The 15,917-nt window shown below is 32.2% G+C and overlaps 1 protein-coding gene across 2 annotated transcripts; it reads right to left on the bottom strand.

The window, feature by feature from the left end:
• Window positions 1-1,995: 1,995 nt before the first annotated feature.
• Window positions 1,996-14,190, bottom strand: LOC131939491 (molybdate-anion transporter). 2 transcript variants are annotated; one of them, XM_059297817.1, is made up of 15 exons: window positions 14,138-14,190; window positions 12,706-12,913; window positions 12,323-12,467; window positions 9,502-9,562; window positions 9,167-9,274; window positions 8,778-8,896; window positions 8,382-8,518; window positions 7,560-7,738; window positions 7,283-7,353; window positions 7,053-7,107; window positions 6,733-6,835; window positions 6,405-6,472; window positions 5,777-5,856; window positions 5,236-5,275; window positions 1,996-2,747 (listed from the first exon to the last, which is right to left on the bottom strand). In XM_059297817.1, exons 2-15 carry the CDS (start codon window positions 12,851-12,853, stop codon window positions 2,739-2,741), a joined length of 1,323 nt encoding a protein of 440 aa, XP_059153800.1. In that variant the 5' UTR covers window positions 12,854-12,913; window positions 14,138-14,190; the 3' UTR covers window positions 1,996-2,738. The 2 variants fall into 2 exon arrangements, with proteins under 2 accessions (XP_059153800.1, XP_059153799.1); XM_059297816.1 differs by lacking the exon at window positions 5,236-5,275.
• Window positions 14,191-15,917: the final 1,727 nt, after the last annotated feature.

Here is a 15,917-nt window from a genome sequence, read left to right as displayed (position 1 = left end):
TTAAAAAAAAAATAAAAACCACCCAGGTGCCTCCCTCATTTTTGTGAATAAATATTAATTTATCAATGCACAAAAAATCTAAGCTAAATGACAAAAATAATTCTATGTACACCAAAATTTAATATAACAAATACAAACAAATTCAGATCTGCTATCTTAAAACAAAAAAAGAAAATTAAATTTATTGGCAAATACATAAAAATCAAGCAAAAAAAAATGTAATTACATTTTAAAAATGAACCACGTGTAATCTAGAACCAGGCATAGTACGTACCAACATGACTAAAGATCAAAGTGAGCTCCCAATTCCCTTGTTGTGAATATGACTTGGGATGGTTTTTAAAATATCAGAACTAGAAACAACTACATTTGTGACCCTCAGCAGCTAAATGAGTTTTTTTAACACTGGGAGCAAAGGTCAGGACAATCAAATTTAATTATTTTAATTATTTCTAATTACATCGTACACGTCTAGCAGAGTTGTATTAAAAATTTAACTTCAAAGCATTTAAAGTAACTAATATAGTCAGTATACAGATTCCTAATTTTAAATTGGACAAATCTCTCAGAACAAAATGTTGGATACATTTCAACATGAAACTATAATTGCTCTATATAATGGCAGAAAACTCAACATCTGCTATTGGTACTGGGCTATCCAAACTGCCGTGGACAGTGACATATCTTACAGAACACAAGACTCAATACAAAGATGACTGGGGGTATATGCATTACTTTGGTGATAGCACAGCTGAGATTAAAGAGTTGAACTATCTCAGGGGTAGCTGGCATTTAGAATGAATGGCTAATTATTTTAATTAATTACTCAATGCTAGCTGGCATTGAGAAAGAATGGCTAATTATTTTAATTAATTACTCAATGGTAGCTGGCATTTAGAATGAATGGCAAATTTAAAAACTTGAATGAGCACAGATCTGACACAGTCTGCTTTAACTAGAGTTGAGACTTAGTGTAACACTAATTATTTATAGCAAGTCCTGGATACACATCCTCACAATGATATATAGCAAGCAGTTTGTTATCAAATAAAGAAGAAAAAAAAAAGAATGTATAAAGATTAATTTTTAGTAAAATGAATCACACTATAATGCTAAATGCATAAAAAAAAATTTAAAAAATGGCACGGCTGATTTTAAGTCTGCAAAGGAATGTTAAAACAATGACTGTGTTCAGGTGAAATTTTTGTATTAAACAATACTTTAGAACGTAAAAATGTAAATAAGTGTATCACATATAGCATGATATAATTGTACAAGATTAGCTTGGTGAGGGGACATAATTTGGTAATGGGTAACTACATTGATTATTCATATGTTAAAGGGAAACAACAAGTCTCAGATAACTTTTATTTTCATGTTAAAGGGAAATGATAGACAATAATTAATTTTGATAATTTTAAGTGATGATAACCATAACATGAAAATGATAAAGTGATATGAATAACTGTAAGTAACAATTAAGATAAATAAATTGTAAATAATTTGACTATGAGCAGGAGCAATTTTACAAGTCATCCAAGACCTAAAACTTAATTTTAACAACTTGCACCCACTCATTTCACCCTCTATAATCTATATTAGTTTGCTTAAAAGCAGCTTTCAATACACATATCAAGTAATGTTTGTGTAAAGAGGGAGGCATGTTTTGATTTCTTTGTTTACGGAAAAAATATATAATTAAATGTTTAAAGTAGAATCTAGAATGTGTTGAGCAAATAACTAGGCCTTAAAAAATTAATATCTTAGTAGAAATAAATTTAATGAGTTAATAACCGTTAATAACCTTTCATGCTGTTTTTTTATAATGAGCAATAACATTTACATATTTTGTTTGAAGATAAAATAAAGGTTATACTGTTTTAATTAATAACCTGTAGTACATTGATGTGAACTTTATTGTGTTGATATCCACATGGACATGGGACACTGCATGCTAAATCCACTAGAGTTTGTCAGGCCTTCCCACCACACCACATCTATATCAAAACTGGATTACCCTGTACAATCTTGTGAGCAACGTCATTAAAGGGAAAATGCTAAGTCACCAGCAAATACTTTACTTGTAAGAAATGGTTGTGAGGAATGGTAAGTGTTAGAAAAAAGTATAAAAATTCGAGGCTGGTGAATTTTGCACCATGTTAATGATAACTGCAAATCAATACAGAGTACACATTATTATTTTTATAATGACATCCCACTTTGTACAGATTCCATTATATTAGTCAGTGTAGAATTTCTACACCGGTCACCCAATGAATAATAAAAAAAATCCCCCCACATATATATGCCACCAATTACAAACAAGTGCAAACTTTGTACAAATACAATTTTTTGTGTTAAATAATATATTTTTCAGGTGTTAATTTTTTTAAAAACTGTTCAACACATTGTTTCATAAAGTGTTGATCAGAGCTGCTACCTTCAATAACAAAAAAAAAACATCTGATAAGCTAATGTTGACCTAGTGCCTTATAATATTATTACCACATAAACTGTCACCATTCTGTTAGCCATACCAAAACATATTTCCCTACACATGACCTCGCAGCAGGAACTACAGACAAAAGACAGGCACTTTGTAATCCCCCCATGGTCAACTGGCTCACACTATTTCCTCCTCGTCGTCTATAGCCCTTTTCTCTTCCTGAGCTTCCACCATGCTCTCCGTCCTCAGTGTGGCTGCCTTCTCACTCAGGCTACTCGACTTGGCTGAGTTTTCATACAGCCTGAAACAACATCAGCTATACGATACTTTTGGTGGACCAAGTGTGCTGAACACAGCTCATAAAAAACATCAATTAACCCTGCTATGGTACCATGGGAAAATATATTCTTGGTACCATAAGGTCAGTATGACCATAAGGTATCATGGAAAAGTATATTCTTGGTACCATAAGGCCAGTATGACCATAAGGTATCATGGAAAAGTATATTCTTGGTACCATAAGGCCAGTATGACCATAAGGTATCATGGAAAAGTATATTCTTGGTACCATAAGGCCAGTATGACCATAAGGTATCATGGAAAAGTATATTCTTGGTACCATAAGGCCAGTATGACCATAAGGTATCATGGAAAAGTATATTCTTGGTACCATAAGGCCAGTATGACCATAAGGTATCATGGAAAAGTATATTCTTGGTACCATAAGGCCAGTATGACCATAAGGTATCATGGAAAAGTATATTCTTGGTACCATAAGGCCAGTATGACCATAAGGTATCATGGAAAAGTATATTCTTGGTACCATTAGGCCAGTATGACCATAAGGTATCATGGAAAAGTATATTCTTGGTACCATAAGGCCAGTATGACCATAAGGTATCATGGAAAAGTATATTCTTGGTACCATAAGGCCAGTATGACCATAAGGTATCATGGAAAAGTATATTCTTGGTACCATAAGGCCAGTATGACCATAAGGTATCATGGAAAAATATATTCTTGGTACCATAAGGCCAGTATGACCATAAGGTATCATGGAAAAATATATTCTTGGTACCATAAGGCCAGTATGACCATAAGGTATCATGGAAAAGTATATTCTTGGTACCATAAGGCCAGTATGACCATAAGGTATCATGGAAAAGTATATTCTTGGTACCATAAGGCCAGTATGACCATAAGGTATCATGGAAAAGTATATTCTTGGTACCATAAGGCCAGTATGACCATAAGGTATCATGGAAAAGTATATTCTTGGTACCATAAGGCCAGTATGACCATAAGGTATCATGGAAAAGTATATTCTTGGTACCATAAGGCCAGTATGACCATAAGGTATCATGGAAAAGTATATTCTTGGTACCATAAGGCCAGTATGACCATAAGGTATCATGGAAAAGTATATTCTTGGTACCATAAGGCCAGTATGACCATAAGGTATCATGGAAAAGTATATTCTTGGTACCATAAGGCCAGTATGACCATAAGGTATCATGGAAAAGTATATTCTTGGTACCATAAGGCCAGTATGACCATAAGGTATCATGGAAAAGTATATTCTTGGTACCATAAGGCCAGTATGACCATAAGGTATCATGGAAAAGTATATTCTTGGTACCATAAGGCCAGTATGACCATAAGGTATCATGGAAAAGTATATTCTTGGTACCATAAGGCCAGTATGACCCTATGGTACATAACCTGATATTTGAAAAGAATTACAACACATTATTTTGTTTAATTAACCAATAAGGTACAAAAACTGGTTAAAATATCATTATCAGATAGGACTTTGATGCATTCAAAACTGTAGGCTTTTTTGTTGATATTTTAACTTTGATTACTAAAGCATCTCCAGATGACATTATGTGGTTTTTGTGGCTGGTGTATAGCTGGCATGGGTGTGTGTGGATGTGTGTGGGTAATTACTGGTGGGTTTATGGCTGTGGATGGTGTGGAGGTGTGGGTGTGTGCAGCTGGTGTGTGTAGCTAGTATGTGGCTGGTTGTTGTGTGACTGGTGTGGGTGTGTGGCTTTGGCTGATGTGGGTGTGTGTGGGGTGTGTGTATGGTTGGTGTGGCTCATCATGTCAGGCCACAACATCATTGTTTTGTTATGACAAACACACTTTCTTCAAACTCTGGGATTCTATTCTCAAACATTATCTTTATCACCAAGATAGTACAACAGGAAACTAAACAAATCATGGGATTCATGGTACCAGAGCAGGATTTAATCAATCAAATAATTATAATAAATATATTTTTAATCTAACTAATATATAAAAATATATATTTATTAACATATATATGTTTATATGCATATACACATATATGTATATACATATATACACATATGTATATACATTTATATATAAATACATATACATATAAATACATATATATATACATACATAATATATCACTACTTAAAAAGCCTACTAGGCTATATTTGTATAGAAGTTGTGGCTATATTAGTAAAGCAATAGCAGAAAAACCACCATCTCATACTGGCTTACGTAAACCATCAGTCACAGAAAAGCGAAAAAAAAAAAAAAAAATGCTTTAGAGATTTTAAGCTGTCACTGGCATTGATAGGTGCAGATTTGTGTTAAGAGAAATAGTTTGAAATTTGAGTTGAGCCATGCCACCCTACCCAACATAGAATATAAAATAACTTGCAAAATCTATTGTAGAGGGAGAGTGAGTTAATTGTGCTTGAATGCAGATATAGAAGGGATACGGAAGAACAGAAGCAAAATAATGTTACCATTGTAGATTTTAAAGTTAAAGGTGGTTGGTAATTCATACTGAAAAGTAAATCAAAATTTAATTACCACCTAGCACAAGACTTGTTTTAGAAATAAGTTAAGCAGATTATATTTACGATGTGATTTAGAGAAAGTAAAAAATATGGCCAGGCCCTGAAGATTAAAACAACAGATGATATTGACAGTAAGCATAGCTACAACTGACTCAGGTTATACAGAGCTTTTGTTTCAAGCAGAAGTGATGTGTACAGTTTTCAGCAGGTGAAGTTTAAATAAAATTATAGCTTCAACTTAAAATAATTTGTACAAATCATAATAAATAGTGTTTTTTTGGTGCAATATTCACACACTAATAATTAATGTTTGACCAGTGTTTAGCTATTAATTTATCATCAAGATGTAAATTCTCAAAAAAGTTTTTTAAAAATGTTTAAGAATGCTATTTCTGGAGTAAAATAAGTTTTAAAAAAACACAACAAAGAGCAAGTTACAATTGAAACAGGCGGATGTTAGGTGGAATAAAATGTTGGGACCACTCACGTGTACAACCACTGTTGGCACAGGACTGCAATCATCAGGAAAAATGCACAGAATTCAAAGATGGTGTCTCGCTCTAAGTGCTGGAGATGACAGGAAACAATGGCTTTAGTGAACAGCATTTATGATAAGTGCGTCATTTATACATAGAATTTTTAAGTGCAGAGCTTTTGAGCAAGTTAGCAAGAATTCTAATTCATTTCTATTGCTGTTTTTTAAACCAAATTTTCTCAATTTTAACAGGAACCAAAAACTAACATCAACTCTACTTACTGTAGCACTATACCAATGTATATCTTTAACAGTAACCCAACACTAACAAATAACATCACCTATACTGACAGTAACGCAATACTAACTAATAAATATCATCTATACCAACAGTATTCCACATTAACATCAAACATCACCTGTACTCTCAATAGCCCAATGCCAATGTATAACATCATCTATACTGAGAGTTACCCAACACTGACTACTAAATAACATCAGCTGTAATAACAGCAACCCACTACCAAGGTATTGCACCATTTATACTGAATAACACCAAAAAACTTATAACATCCGTCAATAAACCTGCTACACAACTGTATCATTATAATGACTACTTTTATATAGATCAGCTACTTACCTGTAGCAGTATGATGACTACTATCATATTCAGAGGAATTCTGAAAATATTCATGGTAGTTGCCCTAGCTGAAAAAAGAAATTACTTTATATTTTGCTTTCTATATAAATGCACTTCAGCTGAGTATAATAACCTAAATCCTTCAACTGCATAAGATCAGATAAATTAACTTTACTCAAACCAGGTACATCATATTAAAACTCAACATAACAAAACTTTAGATGTAGAACATCAGAAAACAAAAATATATAGGGTCACTAAGGAATCATTTTATTGTATGAATTCTTGAAAATGAAATGAATCCCATTAAAATACAAGCAAAGCTTACTTTCTTCTGCGACATATTTGCCTCTCATTGTACCCATTGATGGCCAAAAGATTCCAACACATGTTTCAAACAGCAAGAAGCCAATGAAGATAACTAGCTGATTCTGAATGTATAAACAGATAATTGTTACATTTTGTGATTAAAACTACTCAAAAAGTAAGCCAATGAAAATTACTGATTCTGAATTTATAAAAAAATATGTTAAAAAGTGTGATTAAAACTCCCATATTTATCTGATCATCCACCACCTCAACCATCTTACCACTAGCTTTATACAACAACATTGTAAAGTAGAATAAAGTAGACAAAGTGTGACTTGCCCCTTTATAAAATATGGGTGTCATCAAGCTCAGGGCAGCTACAAACAACACAAACCTACAGAGTCAAACAAACAGTAAAAACTTGTATAATTTACAAACATTAAAGTTTATCACTGTTTTATAATTCGTGGACAAAAAAATGTGTTTGAATAGATAAAGTTAAAAAAAAACGTTGAGGGTAAACATAAGTGTATTCATAATTTGAGAAGATTGTAAATAAAACTACTCACCTCATAAAAGATTCTACACTTGCAAATTTACATAATATTTTAAACAATGATGAGCCAATCATAAGGGACACCTAGTTAAAAAATAAATTAGACATGTTACTACATCTAAATCATACAAAAAATAGAAAGACCAGAAAAAAATGCTTTCTTACGTATTGTATTCTAAATAAATGAATAAATATTAATTATTTTTAATTTAATATTTTAAAATTTGAAGTTATCTCTAGATAAACCTAAAATTTTTTTACAGCTATTCCTCAACAAAAGGAAAACTTACCATGAAGGCTGCAAAAATGTGACCATGTGGAATGTCTGTGTGTACTTCATCTGCCTCCGAAGGGTTAGAATTTTCTGTTTTGTAAATAATGCTCAAAGATGGTGTCCACTCCAGTACAAAGCAATACATAGCACCTTCAAACAGGGACTGAATCAATCCAAGGCAGAGAACTTTGTGGTCTGAAAGAGGAAATATACAATTTTAGAATAATTAAATGCTTAGAGGGGATGGCATGGTTGGATGAGCCAAGTCATTTAATATCTATGGCTTATTCTTTTTTTTAGATTTAAAGAAAAAACATTAAATAAATATTCTCTAAGCAATAAGTTTTAATGTACAAATTTTAGTTGGAATGTGATTCTGAGAAATTAAGAACTGGCATATTAGACCAAACGTTTCATGATGAATCTTCAAACACCATCTTACCCATATTTTAATTTCATTATACTGTAAGCTAGAAAAATTTAAAGTCCAGTGGATAATGTACCAGAGGTGATAAAATTGTTCAGTGGTTCTAGATCAAAGACTTATGTATCGGCAGTAATTTTTCAATTTATACATTTGGTTTATTTTATGGTCAAGGTCACAAAAGTAATTAAAAGACTAAATATGAGTAAAATATAACTTTTTAAATATTTTACTAACTAATAATTTATGCGATGATGATTAAATGATTAGGAATAAATAAATTCCCAAAACAAATCTTAAAACTCCTGTCTACATTAGGGTCCATCTTGAAATTGCGTGAGTCGCCAGGGACCCATCTTGTTGTGGAGGGTTACATACATGGTGTGAGACAAACTTGTGAAAATGTCTGAATACCTTTCTGAATGATATGAAGTGCAGCAGCAAATGACTGAGATACATTGCTTGTTCTGTCTCCATAGTTTTCTGTCCAAGTCATAACAATGATGATGACCATCAGGAGGAGCACAGTCAGGGATACATCAAAAGGTGCTCTACAGAACCAAACACAAGGCAACAGTAGATTAAGTATGTGAAACACTGTTAAAACTGTCAAGTGATTAAACCCTTAACCTTATTAAAAACATATGTAAACAGTTTTAGGTTTAAAAATTAGCATCTCCTCTGTTAAAATATTGATGATACGAAGCAAATAATATTTAAACTTTTTAACAAAACAAGAAAAAAATATTGTATGGTATTGTTGATTATCTCTGCAGCTGAAAATTTGGGGAGAGTGAAAAAGGTACCTACACAAAACCAAATAGATCTGCAAACTTTTGAGCAACCAGTCCTGCCAATATAGCAACAACAGAGTTCCCTAGGACACCGAGGCTAAAGATGTTCCCCAAGAGACTACTGTCAAAACCACGCTGTAATAGAAACACATTTGGTTAACATAAACATACCATTTTTTTTTAAATAACTCTCAACATTTATAGCAACTAATTTAAAATAAATGCTAATTAGATATTTTTTTACACACTACCTGATATAAAGATAAGAAAACAATACGTAAGAATAAAATTATATTTATGTATGTTGGTTAAAGCAAGAACTAGTATAACAAATGCCGATTAAATTTACACTGTCAAGAAATATTTTTTTTGTTTATCAAAATGAAAAGAGGAAATGACATGTACCTTATTATGTTCATAGACCAGCCATGACTCAAAGGCACTGTAGAGTATTGAAGTGGCTGTCCCACCCAGCAACCGACCAATCATCAAGATCCAAAAATTGCCAAAGTGCTGAAAGAATGAAAAATGAGACAACTGCATCTAGCTCACATCATTTTTCTGGTTATTGTGCACCAGTCCAGTCATACCAAAACCATGTGACCACGATCTGGTTTCTACTATCTGTTCTAAACAATGTTATAACAGACATACAAATTCAAGATTGCACTTGATGGCAAAAACATTCAGAAAATAAATCTATGCTAAACCTCATCATTTGAGAATAAAACTCCACTTACCTTTGTAACACATGCTGCACCATATAGAACACCATACAAGATGCAGTTGGTTCTTCTACCACTGGAAGCAAAAACAAACTTTCATTTACACAAAACAAAATAATTGACATATTTTAAGTCAGTAATGCTATATTTTTTACATCACACTGCTAAATAATGGCATGATCTAAACTCAAGGGGGATACAGATGTTAAATTTGATAGATTAATTAAACTCAAAAAGAACATTAAGATTGCGATGTCATTAAGAATACACAACTACTTGTATTGTAGCTCTACATGACAACAAGTTTATTACACCTACACCAAGCATCATTACTGGGTCAGAATTATGGTTTTGATTTGTAAGGTGCTGTATGCCATGTATCAAACTGTATGATTATCTCTGTCCATGTTATGTATTACCTACGATGCACTAATAGCAAATATTGTATTATTATACAACTTCTGAGGTGTTATTTTACAACTACTGAGGTGTTATCATACAACTTCTGTGGTGTTATCATACAACTTTTGTGGTGTTATCATACAACTTCTGTGGTGTTATCATACAACTTTTGTGGTGTTATCATACAACTTTTGTGGTGTTATCATACAACTTCTGTGGTGTTATCATACTACTTTTGTGGTGTTATCATACAACTTCTGTGGTGTTATCATACTACTTCTGTGGTGTTATCATACTACTTCTGTGGTGTTATCATAATCTTCTGTGGTGTTATCATACAACTTCTGTGGTGTTATCATACTACTTCTGTGGTGTTATCACACATCTTATTTGGTGATATCATACAACTTTTGTGGTGTTATCATACTACTTCTGTGGTGTTATCACACATCTTATTTGGTGTTATCATACAACTTCTGTTAACATACAACTTCTGAGGTTATTTCAAGCTTCTGTGGTGTTATTTACAGCTTTTGTGGTGGTATTATAAATCTATGGTGTTATTTACAGCTTATGTGGTATTATACATCATCTTGATCAAAGGATTAAGGTGACTCAAATGACTGTACAACACATGTTGTACTACACACCTCACTAGTGATTAAGATGACAAGGACTACTACAGACCCAGATCACACTTAAGGTTACAGTAACTACAGGTTCACAATGTGCTGTAGCCAATACACAGCCTGAAGCAATAAAACCTGTTGAGCTACAAACTATTGATTGCCACAATGTTTTCATATCACTCAATTTGATCTTGTACTTATAATCAATAGGAAACTTTATACCAATCTAACATTGTTGGTTTTATTTTATTTTTTTAATAGTCATGTTATATTTAGTAAACTTAGATTTAGTAAACAAGAGTAATGTTTAAGAGCAAAGTATTTAAAAAAAAAAGAATACACTGAAATTTTAAAAAATAAATTTAAGCTGACATGAACTAGACAAGATATATTGCAATAAATATGTTTGAGCTGTACTGTGTATGGCATGAATGAGTAGATCAGGCAGTGTATTCAACTACACAGATGGCTGGGCCATATGATATTTCATGGAAGTATATGAAAAAACTCTAGAATTATTATACATAGCACTTGGGTTACATGCTCATATAATGAAAAATCCTCATAGAATGTTCTTTTATGTTAAGGAATATAATGCAGGAAACCTTTTTTTCTGTTTGCTAATGAATCAGCAAAAAAAAAAATTACTGTATAGAAATAACATAAGCTTTTCTATGTATTAATGTATACCATTCTTGTTTGCTACCTGCATGCATGTGTATGGGGTAGGACAGTCCTGATGAAGGGATTAGCTTCAGTGAAAAAAACAAGCATATTGTTGGGATAGGGTTCAGATTAGTGTCAGTTATAGCAGCTGGTGTTTGTATAGATGATGTTCAAATGCAGAGGTGCAGCCCAGATTCTATACTGAATAGGTGGTATGCCAGTACTATGCATGCCAATATATTTTACATGATGTTTTTAATATAGAGGTAAAGCTATCTGTGGTTTGGAAACCACCTACATATCACAGAAATTCCAATTGGAATATCTCCTCAAAATGATAATTTGAAACGCTGTTAATAAAGAGCATGAATGACCTCATACTAACACAGTAAAGCTAATACAGAAATGCAAAGCTAGAAAAAGTAGCAAAAAAATATTGTCCAAAATAGTGTTTAAAAAAAAAACAAGTACTAAAAGAATTTATAGCAACCAGTTAGAGAAATTGACAGAATTAAAGAAAAATGCAAAAAAAAAATATCTGTGAATAACAAAGTATTATAAAATGAAAAAATCAGGAATAAAACATAGCTATATTTCAACCATTGGTCTTGATCAGAATAAACAACAAATAAATTATAACAATGATGTTTTGCTCTTGAACATTCAATTTCAAAAGACACATTGGTGCCTAATCTGAAATATGCTGTTCACTTTTTTTATCAACTTATTTTAAAATAATATTAGTGTTTTTTTTTTAATCTGAAAGCTAAGAGCTTAATAGCAACACATATTTGACAAAGGCACGTAATAAACAAATACTAATTATCTTCAATTCGAAGTCAAGTAGAGCCATAGGTAAATACTAAAAAAAAACATTAGTGGTGCCTAGGAAAGAGCTGTACTGTAGCTCCACCCAACATTGCATCATCAAACATCATTTAAATGAATTATTGAACATTTTAAAATTAGCTGTCATGGAGAAAATAATTACAGGCAAGACAACAAACATACAAAGTAATCTATTACAGGAGGATGGAGACAAACACACATAAACTAACTGACTGACTGTGTATAAACTAAATGTGACTAATTACACATAAACTAACTGACTTACAATGGTCAAACTAAATGTGACTTACTACTTATCTGCAAAGGAGCCCACTACAGTTCCCACAATCATACTAGATCCAAATCCAGCCACAAACAAAATGTCTATCTGCTCTGGGGTCATTCCATAGCTTTCATAAAGGGCATAGACATGGGGTCCTTGAAGCCAGTCACCAGCTGAAAATGGCATCAGTCATGTATTAGCCTTGTGCATTTTAATAATACAATGTATGACATTACAACTCCTAGTAAGCCATACTTAAATGTTATAGTCGGCAGATTAAAATGCTATTTTCCTAGTGCATTTAAAAAAAAAAACTAAATATTTTTAAACTAACCTATATAAATAAGAAATAAAAAATAGCATTTTAATTTAAAATTTCATTCTAATAATGAAATTGTGAACTAAACATACCCATTGCAAGCAGGTAAACAATCAGGTAGGTATTCTGAAATGAGCTGAAGTTAGCATCAGTGACTGTTGATATTGCTGCCCTGGTTGCGATGTACAGCAGAGCACACAACACAGTCAACAGGTAAAACCCTCCTAGAAAGATATCCATCTTCAACTAGTCCAGCCACTCCACATGTGGTACTACACTTCATACAAGTGCCACAACAATCTGAAACAAACAAGTTGGACACATTTAGTACAAATCTTAAAAATAGTTCTTCTATCAATAATAATGGAAGACTACTGTTCAAATAACTAATAATCTTAGGCCAACTTATTTTACTACTAGCTAGTAGGTTCTCTTAAATTATATATCTTTTATTGAACCTATTCCACTAAAAGACGTAAATTGAAATATTGACTGAAATAATTAAGTTTTAACAGTCTACGTAATTCATTTTATGGCGGATGAAATAATAAAAAATAGATAGGTTACATATGGCAAGCTGACAAGTAAAATTTTAAATTACAGAATTTTGTTTTATGTTATGGTTTCTTCTGTTCAATTTATCTTGTTTTTTTATAATGAAAGGCATGACTAATATTTAATATTATTAATGTGCATTTCAATACCGTGTATGAAAATACTAAATACATTAAGTTAATTAGGCATAAGTCACAACATATCCTAACAAAATAAATGTTATTTTATTTTCTTCCTAACGTAGTTTTAAAAAGTAAGACCATCCTAAAAGATTTAAAAACATGCATTTCTACTACAATGGGATAACTGTGCAAATTAATTGTGTTGAAAACATGACTGAACTGTATTTTAAATGTGATATGGAAGGAAGTTGCATTGCAAAAAATATGTGCAGGTTGAATAAAAATCAATTCATCCATCCCTTCATATGCCAAGGTTAAGAAGCATGAAGTTGACTTAAATTTAATTTGCCCCATGGATCTTTTTTTTTTTAGATCTGGAAGGCAGAAATGGCAGAAAGGGGAGCTTTTTAAAAACCAGAAATTTTTATTTTACTTCTACTATTTTTACTAGATTCTACTCTAGATACAAATTTCTATAATAGGACATAGTCTAAATCATAAATATTCTGAAAATGGTAACCTATCGTTTTAGGCTAGAATCTAGAAATGTAAAAAAAAAAGTGACTCGTTGAATTTTCATTAGATCTAGGCCTATGGCCTATTTTAAGTATTTTTAATATTTTGGTAGTCTAGTCTACTCTCTAGCTAGACTCTTAGCTTAGACTCTAGGCCCTACAGACTAATTTTCTAAATTTAGGAATAATTTTTCAGTAAATGATAGAATGTAAATTAAAGCAGAAAAGTAAGGGGCGTATAAAATGAAATACTGTGTGCAAATTTAGCAATGAATAGAGCCTTAATTAGGTCAAAAATTAGTAATTAAGATTAAGTGCAGACTGAACATTACATGGACAACGTAAACGTCTCTAAGTATGTTATCCCAAAAGACGGAAGTTGTGAACCGGATGTTGTGAACTCTAGTCGTATCCATCATAGCTCATTTTATTGATTTTTTTTTTTAATTTTTTTTTTTAAGCTGAGTATTGATTTGAAAATTTTCGAGGAGAAAGGGCGGACACTGGTTAAAATGTATAGATCTAGATCTAGTTACTAGATCTAGATCTAGAGTCTATAGCATATAAAAATTATGTATATTTTTCTATTTCGTCCGGGTAGGAGGGTGGAATTAAGGAATTAGTATCTGAAGTGAAATGAATACTGCGCCCGATCGAGTGTTTGCGATGAAGTTCCGCTGAACAAAATAAAAATTGCCAATAAAGTTAAATAATTTATAATTGTTATGCCAATAAGAAACATCTTTTCTTTTTTTCTTTCTTTTTTTTCACTTTTTGTGTTGCGACATTAAATGATCTAGGACGACTAGGATCATAACAATTGAATTATGATTTATTGATTTATTCCCCTTTCCATTAGTTTGCTAATGCAGCATACACTCATAAAAAGCTTCTTGCTCTTTGTTACATCCAGTGTTTCTTCCAGACTTTTTTCTCCGGGGTGCACTTGAAATTTTGGGGGGGGGGGGGGGGGGGGGGGCGGACAACAATTTTCGGGGGGGGGGGCGAACACAGTCAAATGTATATATTTTCTATATAAATTCCATTTCGTGTGTATGTTAAAAGCAAGTATGCAGTATTTGCCTATTATAAAATATATGAGCATTTAAACACACGTTATAATAAGCTATAAATAAACAAAGGATCTTTAAATTTTCGAAATTGACTGGGGGGGGGGGGTAATAGTGGGAGAAGGGGTGGGCGGGGAAGCAAGAAAAATTGTTAGACAGAAGTAGCGGTTGCACATTCATTATATCACTTCATAATCCTATAAACGCAGTGGCGTCGCTAGATCGAGTGTCACACTAATTGTGTCACCTCCCCACACCCCCCAAAAGAATTATATATATATATAGGCATATATATATATATATATATATATATATATATATATATATATATATATATATATATATATATATATATATATATATATATATATATATATATATATATATATATGTATATATATATATATATATATATATATATATATATATATATATATATATATATATATTGTGTGTGTGTGTGTGTGTGTGTGTATGTGTGTGTGTGTGTGTACATATAAATGCCCATATACACTTGTAAGTATGTGTATACGCATGTGTATATGTATTTAAATATATATTTTTTATGTATCTGAATGTTTTTAAAGCAACGCATTTTTGGGCTCCTTTATATGTATAGGACAATGAGTAACAGCGACCAAATACTTTTTTATAACGTTTGTATCCGCTAGAAGCTCTTTGCCGAAGTATTTGGTGTCACCCCCCCCCCCCCCCCCCTTTCTCTACCTTTTTGTCGAGTGGCGTCAACTTATATTAATCCACCTAGAAAAAGCATTACGGAGCCTAATTCTAACGGTTATTAATTCAAGTGGCAAAATCATTGCTTTTGTAGAAAATTATTAAATTTTGGTGTCATCCCCACCCCAGTAGTCGATTGAGATATCAGTTATTACAATTCTCAACAAAAGCTTTTTCTTCAGGCAAGTGTTACAACGTTTAGTCCTGCCTACGCCACTGACAGCAGAAAACACTTTTAAAAAATTATTTGAGTGTTCTTGGTGATTGTTTACTTATGGGTTTGTGTTTACATTTTTCGACAGAT

The sequence above is a fragment of the Physella acuta genome, unplaced genomic scaffold, assembly GCF_028476545.2.
Source record: "Physella acuta isolate Inbredline_101_S28 unplaced genomic scaffold, ASM2847654v3 ptg000281l, whole genome shotgun sequence".
NCBI classification, from domain to species: Eukaryota; Metazoa; Mollusca; class Gastropoda; family Physidae; genus Physella; species Physella acuta.
This window is presented reverse-complemented; position numbering and strand designations above follow the sequence as displayed.

Coding starts and splice junctions, on each gene's coding strand:
- LOC131939491 (XM_059297816.1), bottom strand. CDS start 12,853: ATGGATATCTTTCTAGGAGGGTTTTACCTGTTGACTGTGTTGTGTGCT. Junction 12,468..12,705: donor TGTTTACCTGCTTGCAATGG/GTATGTTTAGTT, acceptor TGCCATTTTCAG/CTGGTGACTGGCTTCAAGGA. Junction 9,275..9,501: donor GTGCAGCATGTGTTACAAAG/GTAAGTGGAGTT, acceptor TCATTCTTTCAG/CACTTTGGCAATTTTTGGAT.